At 28.6% G+C, this 17,593-nt stretch overlaps 1 protein-coding gene across 2 annotated transcripts; it reads right to left on the bottom strand.

Moving 5' to 3' along the window:
• Positions 1 to 1,936: 1,936 nt before the first annotated feature.
• On the bottom strand, positions 1,937 to 7,000 carry LOC102604000 (protein trichome birefringence-like 34). Of its 2 annotated transcripts, none has more exons than XM_006359499.2 (5): positions 6,559 to 7,000; positions 5,710 to 5,890; positions 4,139 to 4,335; positions 3,330 to 3,488; positions 1,937 to 2,507 (listed from the first exon to the last, which is right to left on the bottom strand). In XM_006359499.2, exons 1-5 carry the CDS (start codon positions 6,966 to 6,968, stop codon positions 2,156 to 2,158), a joined length of 1,299 nt encoding a protein of 432 aa, XP_006359561.1. In that variant the 5' UTR covers positions 6,969 to 7,000; the 3' UTR covers positions 1,937 to 2,155. The 2 variants fall into 2 exon arrangements, with proteins under 2 accessions (XP_006359561.1, XP_015169944.1); XM_015314458.1 differs by having other exon boundaries at positions 5,710 to 5,932; positions 6,559 to 6,643.
• Between the last annotated feature and the right edge of the window lie 10,593 nt (positions 7,001 to 17,593).

Genomic DNA, 17,593 nt, shown 5'->3' with positions numbered 1-17,593 from the left:
ATTCATTCAATGAATTTGTAGATTTTTGTAAGTAAATTTTCTTAATGTTTTCATTACTAATCTATGTTCATTTAGTGGAAGTCATAAGTGGCTAAACACCACAACTGGGGTTGTGGGAACTATGGTAGAAATCTAATTGTGAATTCGTAAAATGAGTAGAAGGTGAATTATATTTGCAATATTTAACTCAGCTTTCAGTATTCATCTATTCCAATGAGTGCACACATTAAAGTCGGCCTGTATCTATTGATTGTTCGAGAGAAAAGAGATAGTTGGGAAAGAGCGGAGTTAATCTAAAGGTCTAGTTCGAGAGAAGAGAACTTTAGCATCATTGTATGCGAGGGTAGAATTTGTTAACACTCCAAGACTGAGAGGAATTGAGTGAAAATTATCTAACTAGACTGAGAAATGTTGGATATAGTCAACTCGCCTATAAATTGCAAAGCCTACAATGCCTGAAGCTCAGCTACGGATGAACAATGGATGTAATGTCATGGGAAACACAACCCTAGTTTTATTTATTTATCAAAACAACCTTAGAATCAGTACTCTGTTAATTGTTAATTCGGATCTTGTTTAACAATCTTAGTTACTAGAACTTTACAACTAAACCCAATTTACATTCCATTATTGTTTTCTTTAGGAAATAATAACAACATTTGGGTAAACACGACAGTGTAATCATTTATGTAAAGAAGTTCTCTGTGGGATCGACCTCAACTCACGTTGAGTTCTATAAATTGACTTCGACCGTTTATACTTCTTAATTGAAGTGTAAGTTTGGACGTATCACGTCCCCTACCATTGTCACCTCCACTTGTTGGAACTACACCCTTAGTTTGCTGCTGCATCTGATTACATGCATGTCTGAGAGGGCATTCCCTCCTAAAATGACCCAGATCACCATAATGGAAGCATCCTCGGTTATAAGAGGGACTGCTGATGGAAGAATAAGAAGCTTCATGACCTCTAGAAGCTGAAAAACCCCTGAAGGACCACTTGTAGAAGCTGGAAAGGCTGACTGAATAGGATGAGCCGAATAAATCTGTTGATCAAGATCTCTAGAGTAAGACCACTGAAGTTACCTATAGTCTTAGACTTCTTAGCTAATACCTTAGTTTGCCCAACCTACCCAACCCCTCCATTTTCTTTACATAATCAGTCACCTCATTAAAACTCTTCCCTACATATTTCATGTGAATAGATAGAACTTGTAACTTAGTCTTTAGGCCTTTAACAAACAGACGAATCCTCTCCTCCCCAGTGCCCAATAGTTGGGTAGCATAGCGAGATAATGCATGGAATTTAGCCTCGTAAGATGCAACAGACATGCTACCATGTTTAAGGACTAGAAACTCACCCTTCTTGCGATCCCTGAGAGCACGGGGTACATATTTCTCTAGAAACAGGGCATGAAACAGTGCCCAAGTCATCGGAGGCCACCACTGCTTAGCATCACCTTGCAGCTGAAAAGTAACAAACTCTACTTCATGTTGCTGCACAATACCCAACTTATGCAATCTCCCATAACAATTTAGAATTAAACTCAAACACATCCTCATTCTCTGTACCATGAAACTAGCTACTGGAATTCCCTGTACCATGTAACTAGCTAACCAACTATTAACTAGGATTTATTCAATGATTAAAGCAATAAAAAAAAGTTACTATAGTTCAAATGTGTAATTCTAACAGGTCCAAGTCTATCTCCTCTGTTGATACTGGAAATTTTTATCTTATGGAGACTGCTTTTTTTTCCTCTTTCTTAATTAAATCCACTAAATTTTGGAAAAATCAATCAAACAGAATAAAAGAGTTAAATATGAAGTATATAACATAGAAGTTGACCATAAAATTCAAATTATAACCTAAATAAATGAAGAATACATCATTTTCTTAATCTCAAGTTCTCAACAAATTAATTTCTTAACAAAAGTCGAAAATTAAAATCTTATAGCAATTGTCAATTTGTTACTTATATACAATTGCCAAATATACCACTTACAATTTTGGATTTCAACAAAATCACAAAGAGAAAAAAACAAAAGAAAAGCCAGTCCCACATGCAAACGGTTTGGTCCATATTCATGTCATATGGGACTATAGTCTAAATAAAGAAAAAAAACTTTACAAAATCCAAAATTTCTTTTAACTCTTAGTAGTTATTAAACATATATGCAAAAAGAAGCTCATTCCAAACATCAGGTACTCCAGGAAGACACCAATGTATACAATCAGCATAACTACTTGGATTTGCAATTTGTTCTTCAGTAAGAGAATCCCATTGTTTTCTATAGATAGAAGGGTGGCCTTCTTTTCTATACTCTGATAGTTGTGTTATGTTGAGTAAATGAACATTTAATCCTCTATGTTTGAGTTCATCCATAGTTGATTCAACTATTTTCATCATCTTTGGATCTGATCCATTTCCTTGGTATCCCTCTTCTTGTATTATTTCCTTTTCACTATAACAATTTTCCCCTTTTGCTTTACCCCATTCTTCAGCCCTGTTGATTGATATAAAGAAATTAAAGGACTTGTGTTGTTGATTCAACGTTGGCGGGGATAATGAACGACCCTTTGATCTATGAGTGAGGTTGTTTCAGTAAGTTTATAAGTCGGTCAAACCAGCTTATAATATAGATATAATAAGATACTATACCTTTAAGCTTATACTTCTCATGTTTCAATTTGTTTGTCTGATTTTGATTTGAATCGAAGTTTAAGAAAGTAAAGAAGACGTTTAAACCTTGTGATCATAAACTTAAAATATATAGAATGTATAAAAATATTATTTTAATCTTATGGTCATAAAAATGTTATATGGAAAATTAATATTGAAGAGTTGTCAAACATAAAAAGAGATATTCTTTTGAACCAGACTAAAGGAACGTAGGACATACAAACTGAAAGTGGGAGAATAGTACTTTTGAAATAACTTAAAGGTGGTGGTTCCTTTAAAGTAAGAGATAGTTTTCCATAAAGAGTTAAAGAAAATGTTAGTAAGAATAGTTTAGTTAATTTTTTAAAACTAACTTAATTTTTAAATGAGGACCACAAGTCTCACTTAAACATTCTTAGACACAAATTTCTCAAATGGTTACTCAATTAAATAGTTAATATTTTCGAAAGTCATTTTTTTTTAATTGTTATAGAAAACTGAAATCAAGAAGAAAACTAATTTTCTGAGATAATAAATATTAGTTGAGTGGCCGTATAACAATCAAGCCAATACAAAACCATACAATTTGTGGTTTCATACTTGACATTTGTAACTTATTATCTTTCACTCGATAGAAAAAGTAAAACTAATTGTGTTTTGAGATTACCTTTCATGAACTGGTGACATGCTCATGAAGAACAATTGGGTTTTGGTGCGATTGACATGAATTTCCAACCAATCAGCCCAAGCCTTTAAAGCCATTTCGTAGCTCCGTAACATTTTTATTTCTTTGTAAATTCCATCTGACTTCTCAAATGAACCCCACCTAAGATGAATAATAGTAATACATAATTATAAAATGGCATCAAATTTTATAACACATAACTTGATGATATATAAAATTACATTTAGGGGTCATTTGGTAGCTGTCTAAGAGAAATATTATACTTGTATAAGATCATGTGAAACTAATATCATATTTGATAGATGGTTATAAGGACTATGTATAAAATTTAGCATGGTATTTTGGTTTGCACTTTAAAAACCTGCATAACTAGTAGTCTAATATATGTATAAGTTTAATTAAGTTTGGGCTAAGGTCGTTACGCTTCTGTCACCTCTTGGCAAAGTAGGCTAACAGCAAGCCCTCTCTTATCGCCCCTCTCCTTACAGTCAAGTGGATGAACACCCTGAAGGAGCTTAGCTTCTTAAAGGTCTCTTAATAAAGAAAACATTTTTAAAAAAAAGCAAGCCTTTTAGCGAGAGAATCAATATATAATTTTATGCAGAATAGAAGTTGAAATAGCTGCTACATGAATAACTAAACTTTGCATACAATAATACTCCACATAAATTTCCTCATAAGTACTACTCCTTCATATACATGCATAACTCTAGTCAGCTGCGTACCATTATTATCAATATATAATGGTTGGTATAAGTTTTGAATAATACTAGTATATATATTATACTCACAAGACTTTGATATGGGGGCGTCTCCACCAAAGGTAAGTATTGAAGACAATAAAATCAGCATTAGTCCAACGACTACCATGTTTTTCAATGGAATTGGCTCTAACAATTCTCTCAGGGAGACGATGGTGCACTGGGTCATCTGAGTTTGATTCCACCAACAATGGCTCCCAGTAGAATTCTATTGTTGCATTATAATCCTGCATTTCCATTACAAATGTAAAAGATTTTTACATTATGATCAATATATTTTGCATTATTTTATTTAGCTAGTTTTATGTTTGCTTTATTTTTCTAATTGTGGGTGGTCACCTTAAATAGGACTTGCAAATTGGGTGTCGGATTGAATATGAACGAGTTGAAAATAAGTGACTTGTCTCTTTTAATTTAAATATAGATTAAAAAAAATGAAATAATGATCGACAAATAATATTATTCATAATTTCAATAATAGTCAAGCTAAAAAGCAAAATAATCTGAGACTCTCATAAAATAATACTGTACTTATTATTCATCTGGATAAACATATTTCAAAAGTCAGATATCCAACTCATGTCATTTTAAAACCATTTTGTCAGCCTCGTCTTTTAGTTGTCTTTTCTATGTTCCAATAGTGTAAGAAATTATTTTTATCTCAGCAATTTTAATTTGTTTATCTAGTTATGATCCGACAAGAATTTAATAAAATAAAAGAAGAATTGAATCTTGCAATTTCAAAATAAAGATATGTATAATGTACAAAAATATTTTTAATCTTGTGATTTTAAACATGTAATATGAAAAGTTAGAATTAAAATATTACCAAAACTTAGATTGATAACCACACATAAAACAGTTGTTGATTAGATAATTGTACCTCAAATTAAGATAATATTCCAAGTTTACTTTGCAGCAAAGCTAAGCCAACTATGACATCTGACTATTATTAGAAACTATCTTTGTCTTCTCGAACTCAATGATTGGACTTCCATCCTAATTTAATCAGTAAGCTTTTTATATCCTAAACTTTGAAAAATTAAGGTTAAACATATATTGCTCTAACAGAATTGTTCAGACCATAAATAGTTTAACATATGACACAAAAAATTTATAGGACAAACGAATTAAGTCTTAATCTTGTTTCTTTTTTGGGCTAAACATTAAGATTATTTATGTAATTGGCTAATAAATTGCAGTATTATTCTTATAAATTTCTACTTTTATCCCTTGGTGGACTAGGATGTTGACTCCTGACAGCAAAAAGGATGCTATTGATCAACTACCAAAAATATATGAAATATAATTAATTCTTTTTGTCTCAATTTATGTGATGCATTTTTATTTTCTTTTTGGTTTGTTTCAAAAAAAAAGAATGTCACCATTTTTAATAATTAAAGACAATCCAACTTTAAATTTTTTCTTTTACATTTATTAAAATGATTTCTGATCACACAAATATCTAAGATTTGTTTTAGATCACAAATTTCAAATATTTTCCTTTTTTTTAATCTTGTGTCAAGTCAAAGTTGCAAATTTGGGCAGTTGTTTTGTAGTTAAGAATTAGAGAATAATGAAATGTAATTGTTTTGACTTACTTTGACTTGGAAAATGATCAATGAAGTATTGTATCGGTAATGCATTGATTTAAGGGAAGAATCATGAACTGCTGTATCTATCAAGCAAACCATTGAAACCCATTGGCCTCTGTTAAGAGAATCTCCCACGAACACAAGTCTTTTATTCCTCAATTTCTCCAATAATGTTGTCGCGTTGAACCTTTTTTAACACCAAAAACATTCCACCCAAAGCTCAAATATACTATATCCAAAAATAACAAAGAAGAAAGAATTAACCTATATAAATAGTTCCAACCATTTAAACTAAAAATAGCCGACAAATGTATAATATATGTATAATTAGTATATAATTCATGTATACTATTAAGAAAAGTAAACCATGAATCTGATTGGCTATTTTGTGAAAAAATCCCAAAAAAATACACATCATGGTCACTTGCATATATATTTCAATGAGACAAAACTAAACATAAGAACAAAACTATAGCTAAACTCTTTTATAGAAGTCATAGTTACAATCTTAGTGCCACTCCCATGTGTTTTCCCTATTTATCAACTATTTTAATTACTTTTATACCCTAAAAATATGTATAAAAACTTGTACACTATCAATTCCTATACATTAACTATCATAACCATAAAGAGTGTGAATAGTAACATGGATAATAAGACATGTTACCTGCTATAACCTGTAATAATTTTGTTCCGACTTGTCAACCTATCATAACCCTCCTTTATTTATCTTACATACATGTTATACTATGTCAAACTCGCATAGGCAAATTATATAATACTAACATGTAAAAAAAAAAGTCTTTTTTTATCATGCATAACATAATAATTGAAACATAAAGGGTAAAAAAAAACCTTGGAATATCACATTGATGAGGTTGCCACCTCCAATGTTGGTAATTCAAGTCTTTTCTTCCAAACTTTTGACAAGCTAATTGATCAGACATGAACTTACAATCTTGTTCTTTGTATAGTGGATACGACTCGTTATCAAAAATCCACTTTCCAGAAAACAAATTACACTTATTATTTGAAGAAGAATTCGTTAATGACTCCTCATTTTCCTTTCCCATACTTGAATTACTATTACTATTACTATTATCTTCAAACAATAATTTGCCACTCTCACCAGTCAAGTAAACTACTCCGGCTACGAGGGAGACGATTAAAACAACAATAAGGGAATGAAAACTACATTTGATATCCCAAATGGGAGCACTTGATGTTGATGGAACAGAAACTAGTAATTGGTGACTTTTAGCCATATGAAGTTATACTAATTTTATGTTCTTCAATATTATTGTGATGGAGGAGTCTATATATGTATGTTTATTGGTGATTTTTATATGATCTATAGTAAAAAAAAAAAAAAATTTAGGATTAGTGCGTTTGGTGAGAAAGGACTTTCAAGGTTTGTTAAATGTTATAAACAATATGGGATATGGAGTAAGTGGAACTACATTCTTGGTAGTTCAGCTAAAGCAAGATGGTCAAGTTACTTCAAAGTCATGCTTTTGCAAATTTACTATATTGCCCATCTAATTAATTATTTATTAGATTAAAATTCACAATTTCAAGAAAATTAGGATATGGAATTGATAATAGTGGGCATAAAACAACAAAAATAATACACCATCTGTCTCCATTTATATAACGATTTTCACTTTTGTCAAATAGTCTTGTTTTAATCGTAATTTCAAGCATGAAATCTTTAATTCTTTTGAAACAAAATTTATATATTCGGAAACTATGTAAAAAATAGTATAAGTCACAACAATTGTCAATTTAAAATATTTTAAAATATATGAAAAATTTACAATCAAAGATAGACTTGTTTGAATGTCGAAGAAATCTAAAAGGTGCCAGACGAAGCTATGGATTCGATCAAATTGAGTAACTTTTGTTTAAATTTTGAATTTTTAAAAGAAATTCATTAAATATGAACCATTATTAATTTAAAATTCAATAACTTGAAAGAAATAAATTTTTGAACCCACAAACTTTAAATTCCAACTCGGCTAATTAGGTTGTGTCCTCCTAATCAAACCAAGTGATTAGCTCAACAGTTACGGGTGTACAATTATATGCATTATGAGTAGCAAATCCTCAAGTTTATCCAAAAAGAAAAAAGAAAGAATATCCTAAAGTTCAAAGCAGTAGAGATTTCTTTCTATTTTTAGATTACTGGAATATCATTTTATTTCCATATATAGAATATTGTTTGTTATTTGGTCCCTTATTTAGGAAGTTTCATCATAGCAACGAAAAGTAATCTTAAAACTTGAAATGTGGCATCGTTAAATATGAAAAAGAAGAAGTTCTTTAATAGAGAATGCTTCGATGTAAAGATTGGTTCATCAGTTTTTTAATCGAGTCAATATTCATTAGTTTTTTTATAAAAAAAAATTTGAAAATCGAACATAAGAATTTTAAATATAGCTTGAAGTTGTTTATGAAATTTGAAAAAACTCAGAACCCTGTTTTTACTTCTTTTTTACTTTCAGTACTATATTATTCTTTTTCAAATTTTACCCTAATAGTAATATTTTACTCCATTTTCCCTCGTGGCTTTCTTTCTAATTCTCACTCTCAACCAACTGATGAATTCAATTGAATTTAAATCACAATTCATTATGTTTTTAAAAAAAATTATAATTGCATATTTGAGTATGTTTTTGGTTACTCTTTAGCTACTGAAACTCGATGGCATCAGTTAAGTGATCGTGCTACTAAATATACTAAATGTACACAATTGTGTCAAAAAAAATTGAATTAGATAATTCTACTTTGAAATCTAATGATATTTTACGTAGCAGTCCAAAAGGTTGGTTACTTTTGGGCTAGCTAGCTCCTTTTATAAGTTGTTTTTACCGATAAAATAAAGATAATGTTACATATCTTTTTTACATGTTAGACATAATTAAACTCTTATTTTTATTTCAAAGGTGATAGACGCCTAGTTGGGTGGGAGGTAGGGGAAGTAATACACTTACTCTTTTGGTTTAAGATAAGGTAAAATATGATTTGTAATATTGTTCTAATTAAAATAATCATTGGAAGATGACATGAAAATTAGTGCCAAAATTAGAGGGCTGTTTTAGGTATAGAAAACCAAATTAGCATGGTCTACCATGATTCTATTATTGATTGTTAATGAATGAACGATTTGGATGGCATATTAGGTAAGGAGTAGTTAATATCTCTAAATCCAGATTAGTGATGACATGAAGGCTCCCTTTGACCATAATTAATTTTCTTTATTACTCCCTCTCCTCCGTTCTTAAATACTTGTCACATTTTTTATTTTTACGCCACTTAAACATATACTTAATTGTTTCTTTGTTTCTAAAATAAAAAATATTATAAATCATCTATTTTTAATAACAATGACAAGTATTTAGAAACAAAACAGTATTACCCTACCCCTATTCCATCACTATACCCTTCGATCTCTACAAAAAGGAATATACAAATATATGAGTAACTGTCTACCGTACATCGAAAGTACCTATATATGTATATATAAAAATAATTAATGAAGCTCATAAATCATGTGTAAGGGGTCAATTATCTAACATCTGCTTTTTTTTCTTTAATTGTCCTTTCAATAAAATACACTCCCTCTGTCCCTAATTACTTGTCCACTTTTAAATTAACACACCTATTAAGAAAATAATAAGTGATATAGTGAGTTTATCATTTTACTCCTATTAATTATGAAGTGGATGAATTAAAAACCTAAGATTTTCAAGAAGTTCTACCTTTTTCAAAGTAATTAATTGAGGGTATAATAGGAAAAAAAGTTGTCATTTCTTGATTTGTCAAAATGGACAAGTAATTAGGAACAACTAAAAAAGAAAAAGTGGACAAGTAATTAGGGACAGAGGGAGTATATGTTTTTAATTATAGTTTAACATTTTTAACAAAAAAATGGGCAGTTATTGAAATAATTAATTAATTTACCTCTAGCGTCTAGAAAGGAGTTGCACCTAATTATTGTAATTAAATTCGAGATCAAGGCCTCTCTCTCCGTTTTCACTTAATTCTTTTTTCCCATTCTTCAATTTACTTAAGTTTAAAATTAAATGTAATAAATACTACCTCCGTCCACTTTTAATTGTCATAGTTTCCCTTTTTAGAGTCAAACTATAAAAACTGACTAACATTTTAAGATGTATTTTTTCATAATATTGATATGCAAAAAATTGCAATTTATAATACTTTTCGTATAAATTTTGAATATCTAAATTTTTTTGTTTAAAATATCGAATTAATGTAATCTAATTTAACTTTGAAAATTAGTTAAATTGACTTTCGAAAAGCTCAATATGACTAATAAAAATGGACATACATGCACATAAACACATGTTTAGGAGGCCAAAAGTATTTTTTTTTAAATCAATAAATAAGGTATTTGGCCAATTTTTAAAGAGAAAATAAGTATTTTTTTCGGAGTATCAAAGCTATTTGAAAAATATTTTTGAGAAAATTTCCTAAAGAGTACTTTTTGAAAGCTTGATCAAGCATTAATTATTGTTCAAAAAAATTCAAAATAATTAATCAAACACAAACTACTTCTCAAAGAAAGTATTTATTTTTTTTAAAAAAAATACTTATGAAACTATTTTTTAAAATAAGTTGTTTTTTGAAATTTATCCGGATATAGTTTGAGGTTACTATCACCTATATTACCATTTACCACTATGATAATAAAATCATTAAACTATTTTTGGTTAAACTATAGTAATTGAACTATTACAATTTACAACTTACAACCCATTATCCATTTCAAAAGTAATTAAATTTTATAGCTGTAAAGATAAAGTCACATTGTCACTTGAAATGAAATGAATCGTATTCACTATAATGATAAAAGTCACACAGCTTTAACATCATAATAGTAAGCTTATCTTGATGATGAATTTTGTCATTATAGTAGGTAAGGTTTAGTGACTTTATAAATATAGGAAGTAAAACTCAGATATTAGTGGTTTTATTGTTAATGAATTAAACTTAATACGTTCAATTAGATATGTCAGATCTCTTATATAACACGCGTTCTTTACTTTTAAATTAAAATATGTGGACATAAAACATTATATGCTTTATTGTTACGTAGCATATTATGCCTGACTTTTATTTCCTTCTCTCAAGGTCCTTTATCGTATTACAGCTATAAAATAAGTTGTTTTTTGATATTTATCCGGATATAGTTTGAGGTTAATATCACCTATATTACCATTTACCGCTATGATAATAAAATCATTAAACTATTTTTGGTTAAACTATAGTAATTGAACTATTACAATTTACAACTTACAACCCATTATCCATTTCAAAAGTAATTAAATTTTATAGCTGTAAAGATAAAGTCACATTGTCACTTGAAATGAAATGAATCGTATTCACTATAATGATAAAAGTCACACAGCTTTAACATCATAATAGTAAGCTTATCTTGATGATGAATTTTGTCATTATAGTAGGTAAGGTTTAGTGACTTTATAAATATAGGAAGTAAAACTCAGATATTAGTGGTTTTATTGTTAATGAATTAAACTTAATACGTTCAATTAGATATGTCAGATCTCTTATATAACACGCGTTCTTTACTTTTAAATTAAAATATGTGGACATAAAACATTATATGCTTTATTGTTACGTAGCATATTATGCCTGACTTTTATTTCCTTCTCTCAAGGTCCTTTATCGTATTACAGCTATAAAATAAGTTGTTTTTTGATATTTATCCGGATATAGTTTGAGGTTAATATCACCTATATTACCATTTACCGCTATGATAATAAAATCATTAAACTATTTTTGGTTAAACTATAGTAATTGAACTATTACAATTTACAACTTACAACCCATTATCCATTTCAAAAGTAATTAAATTTTATAGCTGTAAAGATAAAGTCACATTGTCACTTGAAATGAAATGAATCGTATTCACTATAATGATAAAAGTCACACAGCTTTAACATCATAATAGTAAGCTTATCTTGATGATGAATTTTGTCATTATAGTAGGTAAGGTTTAGTGACTTTATAAATATAGGAAGTAAAACTCAGATATTAGTGGTTTTATTGTTAATGAATTAAACTTAATACGTTCAATTAGATATGTCAGATCTCTTATATAACACGCGTTCTTTACTTTTAAATTAAAATATGTGGACATAAAACATTATATGCTTTATTGTTACGTAGCATATTATGCCTGACTTTTATTTCCTTCTCTCAAGGTCCTTTATCGTATTACAGCTATAAAATAAGTTGTTTTTTGATATTTATCCGGATATAGTTTGAGGTTAATATCACCTATATTACCATTTACCGCTATGATAATAAAATCATTAAACTATTTTTGGTTAAACTATAGTAATTGAACTATTACAATTTACAACTTACAACCCATTATCCATTTCAAAAGTAATTAAATTTTATAGCTGTAAAGATAAAGTCACATTGTCACTTGAAATGAAATGAATCGTATTCACTATAATGATAAAAGTCACACAGCTTTAACATCATAATAGTAAGCTTATCTTGATGATGAATTTTGTCATTATAGTAGGTAAGGTTTAGTGACTTTATAAATATAGGAAGTAAAACTCAGATATTAGTGGTTTTATTGTTAATGAATTAAACTTAATACGTTCAATTAGATATGTCAGATCTCTTATATAACACGCGTTCTTTACTTTTAAATTAAAATATGTGGACATAAAACATTATATGCTTTATTGTTACGTAGCATATTATGCCTGACTTTTATTTCCTTCTCTCAAGGTCCTTTATCGTATTACAGCTATAAAATAAGTTGTTTTTTGATATTTATCCGGATATAGTTTGAGGTTAATATCACCTATATTACCATTTACCGCTATGATAATAAAATCATTAAACTATTTTTGGTTAAACTATAGTAATTGAACTATTACAATTTACAACTTACAACCCATTATCCATTTCAAAAGTAATTAAATTTTATAGCTGTAAAGATAAAGTCACATTGTCACTTGAAATGAAATGAATCGTATTCACTATAATGATAAAAGTCACACAGCTTTAACATCATAATAGTAAGCTTATCTTGATGATGAATTTTGTCATTATAGTAGGTAAGGTTTAGTGACTTTATAAATATAGGAAGTAAAACTCAGATATTAGTGGTTTTATTGTTAATGAATTAAACTTAATACGTTCAATTAGATATGTCAGATCTCTTATATAACACGCGTTCTTTACTTTTAAATTAAAATATGTGGACATAAAACATTATATGCTTTATTGTTACGTAGCATATTATGCCTGACTTTTATTTCCTTCTCTCAAGGTCCTTTATCGTATTACAGCTATAAAATAAGTTGTTTTTTGATATTTATCCGGATATAGTTTGAGGTTAATATCACCTATATTACCATTTACCGCTATGATAATAAAATCATTAAACTATTTTTGGTTAAACTATAGTAATTGAACTATTACAATTTACAACTTACAACCCATTATCCATTTCAAAAGTAATTAAATTTTATAGCTGTAAAGATAAAGTCACATTGTCACTTGAAATGAAATGAATCGTATTCACTATAATGATAAAAGTCACACAGCTTTAACATCATAATAGTAAGCTTATCTTGATGATGAATTTTGTCATTATAGTAGGTAAGGTTTAGTGACTTTATAAATATAGGAAGTAAAACTCAGATATTAGTGGTTTTATTGTTAATGAATTAAACTTAATACGTTCAATTAGATATGTCAGATCTCTTATATAACACGCGTTCTTTACTTTTAAATTAAAATATGTGGACATAAAACATTATATGCTTTATTGTTACGTAGCATATTATGCCTGACTTTTATTTCCTTCTCTCAAGGTCCTTTATCGTATTACAGCTATAAAATAAGTTGTTTTTTGATATTTATCCGGATATAGTTTGAGGTTAATATCACCTATATTACCATTTACCGCTATGATAATAAAATCATTAAACTATTTTTGGTTAAACTATAGTAATTGAACTATTACAATTTACAACTTACAACCCATTATCCATTTCAAAAGTAATTAAATTTTATAGCTGTAAAGATAAAGTCACATTGTCACTTGAAATGAAATGAATCGTATTCACTATAATGATAAAAGTCACACAGCTTTAACATCATAATAGTAAGCTTATCTTGATGATGAATTTTGTCATTATAGTAGGTAAGGTTTAGTGACTTTATAAATATAGGAAGTAAAACTCAGATATTAGTGGTTTTATTGTTAATGAATTAAACTTAATACGTTCAATTAGATATGTCAGATCTCTTATATAACACGCGTTCTTTACTTTTAAATTAAAATATGTGGACATAAAACATTATATGCTTTATTGTTACGTAGCATATTATGCCTGACTTTTATTTCCTTCTCTCAAGGTCCTTTATCGTATTACAGCTATAAAATAAGTTGTTTTTTGATATTTATCCGGATATAGTTTGAGGTTAATATCACCTATATTACCATTTACCGCTATGATAATAAAATCATTAAACTATTTTTGGTTAAACTATAGTAATTGAACTATTACAATTTACAACTTACAACCCATTATCCATTTCAAAAGTAATTAAATTTTATAGCTGTAAAGATAAAGTCACATTGTCACTTGAAATGAAATGAATCGTATTCACTATAATGATAAAAGTCACACAGCTTTAACATCATAATAGTAAGCTTATCTTGATGATGAATTTTGTCATTATAGTAGGTAAGGTTTAGTGACTTTATAAATATAGGAAGTAAAACTCAGATATTAGTGGTTTTATTGTTAATGAATTAAACTTAATACGTTCAATTAGATATGTCAGATCTCTTATATAACACGCGTTCTTTACTTTTAAATTAAAATATGTGGACATAAAACATTATATGCTTTATTGTTACGTAGCATATTATGCCTGACTTTTATTTCCTTCTCTCAAGGTCCTTTATCGTATTACAGCTATAAAATAAGTTGTTTTTTGATATTTATCCGGATATAGTTTGAGGTTAATATCACCTATATTACCATTTACCGCTATGATAATAAAATCATTAAACTATTTTTGGTTAAACTATAGTAATTGAACTATTACAATTTACAACTTACAACCCATTATCCATTTCAAAAGTAATTAAATTTTATAGCTGTAAAGATAAAGTCACATTGTCACTTGAAATGAAATGAATCGTATTCACTATAATGATAAAAGTCACACAGCTTTAACATCATAATAGTAAGCTTATCTTGATGATGAATTTTGTCATTATAGTAGGTAAGGTTTAGTGACTTTATAAATATAGGAAGTAAAACTCAGATATTAGTGGTTTTATTGTTAATGAATTAAACTTAATACGTTCAATTAGATATGTCAGATCTCTTATATAACACGCGTTCTTTACTTTTAAATTAAAATATGTGGACATAAAACATTATATGCTTTATTGTTACGTAGCATATTATGCCTGACTTTTATTTCCTTCTCTCAAGGTCCTTTATCGTATTACAGCTATAAAATAAGTTGTTTTTTGATATTTATCCGGATATAGTTTGAGGTTAATATCACCTATATTACCATTTACCGCTATGATAATAAAATCATTAAACTATTTTTGGTTAAACTATAGTAATTGAACTATTACAATTTACAACTTACAACCCATTATCCATTTCAAAAGTAATTAAATTTTATAGCTGTAAAGATAAAGTCACATTGTCACTTGAAATGAAATGAATCGTATTCACTATAATGATAAAAGTCACACAGCTTTAACATCATAATAGTAAGCTTATCTTGATGATGAATTTTGTCATTATAGTAGGTAAGGTTTAGTGACTTTATAAATATAGGAAGTAAAACTCAGATATTAGTGGTTTTATTGTTAATGAATTAAACTTAATACGTTCAATTAGATATGTCAGATCTCTTATATAACACGCGTTCTTTACTTTTAAATTAAAATATGTGGACATAAAACATTATATGCTTTATTGTTACGTAGCATATTATGCCTGACTTTTATTTCCTTCTCTCAAGGTCCTTTATCGTATTACATGGACTTGTTCCTAAAAAGTCTTTTTGATTGCCTCCATTTCTATTTCTTAAAGCTACAACAATATTTCACCAATTCATTACTTTATTTTTAGTGAATAAAGTTTAGTAACTATATTTGAGATTAACCTGTAACTTGAGAATACCTTGGAAGCTGTTTTTGTTCAATTCAATCAGAAACATAAACATCTAAGACAATACTTTATTTATTTCAATTTGTCTTTTTGATTTTGATTTGACACTGAATTCAAAAAATTAAAGAGAACAATATTTGGATTATGTGTGGTCCTAAACTAATATATATATATAGAGGAATGTACCAAAAAGTCATTTAACCTTATAATTTTAAACATGTCATGTGAAAAATTAGAATTAAAGAGTTACTAGTTACCACAAAAGAAAAAAAAACATTCTTTTAAAAATGAACTAAGAAAAAAAGTAACACAAACAAATTAAAACGAAAGTGAAAACCAAAGGAATACAAATAGTCCATTTATGTGGCTCGATGAAAGGATATGTATTCCACATTATGTTTGGCTAGGGAAAAGAGGATCGAACAAATAACCTGTTAAAAAAGAGTTAATAAACTATATATCAATCTACCAACGTGAGTTGTGGTGCAGTGGTGGAACTGCTCCACCCTTAACTAGAGGTCTCAGGTTAGAGCTTGGATATGGAGAAAAATCATGTTGGGAGCGCAACCCTCAAATGGACCGAGTCAACAAGAACATATCAATCATGCAGCACTAAGTATTGTCGCACTTTTATTCTTTGACAAGCAACAAACAGTTCATATGCTTTCACGAATATTGACAATATCTTTTGTTTCAAAATGGCATAAATCTTCTACTATGTAGGTGTTGGGTCAAATCTCAAATGCAGTAGTTACTCTGTCACTTCAAAATAATATCTGCTCAAGAAAACATCTAATTTGTGGATGTTTCAAACATCCACAAATTAAAATTGCAGCGGTTTTAAAAATGCTACGATTAGCAATACCATGAGCATTATTACAATGGTTTTTTCAATACCTCTACAACGATCACCACAAAATGAAATTTGAATTTTTGGAGATTTTGAGAGATTATTGGTGACACAATTTATAAACTCCACAATATGATATTAGTTTTTTTCAAAAAATTATGTTGGGCAATATTATAACCCTCACAATATGATAATAATGATTAAAAAAATAATTAATTAGTGACGATTTCTTTCTGCCACTAATTTTTGCTATTGTAATTTCTTTTCCTATTTCAAATATGTTTGGTTCTATGTAGTTTTGATGATTGACAAAATGACATGAGATACACTAGAATAAAGATAAGTGTGCAAAAATTAAGGATCGGATAATAGTTACTTTTGATAAACTCAAGAAAACAAACATGTGCTGAATTCAAAAACTTACCATCCTCAACTTTCTTCTTTAGCCTTTGTGGAAGAGAGAGAGGAGAGGAGAGATGCAAGCGGGAGAGCAAAGAAAGAGGAGAGAGGCAAGGGAGAGAGAAAATAGCGACAAAATCCTAACTATAACTATAAATTGTAATTCTTTCAAACTATAGTTGTGTATGGTAAATAATATCACATGTTTGCCTATTTACATAATTTTTTCTTATTTTTAATATAAATAAGTCCAATTTTTCGCCCTTTTGTCTTACTAATTGTTGCCAGAAAAATATGTAACACTTAAATAAGGATTGACCATTTTTTCATGTCTTTTCTAGGTGAGAGTGCTTGAGTTAACCATCGTCCAAATAACCAACACAAAACTGAACTATGCAGAAAGCTGATCGCGCCA

The sequence above is a fragment of the Solanum tuberosum genome, unplaced genomic scaffold, assembly GCF_000226075.1.
Source record: "Solanum tuberosum cultivar DM 1-3 516 R44 unplaced genomic scaffold, SolTub_3.0 scf00293, whole genome shotgun sequence".
NCBI lineage: Eukaryota > Viridiplantae > Streptophyta > Magnoliopsida > Solanales > Solanaceae > Solanum > Solanum tuberosum.
This window is presented reverse-complemented; position numbering and strand designations above follow the sequence as displayed.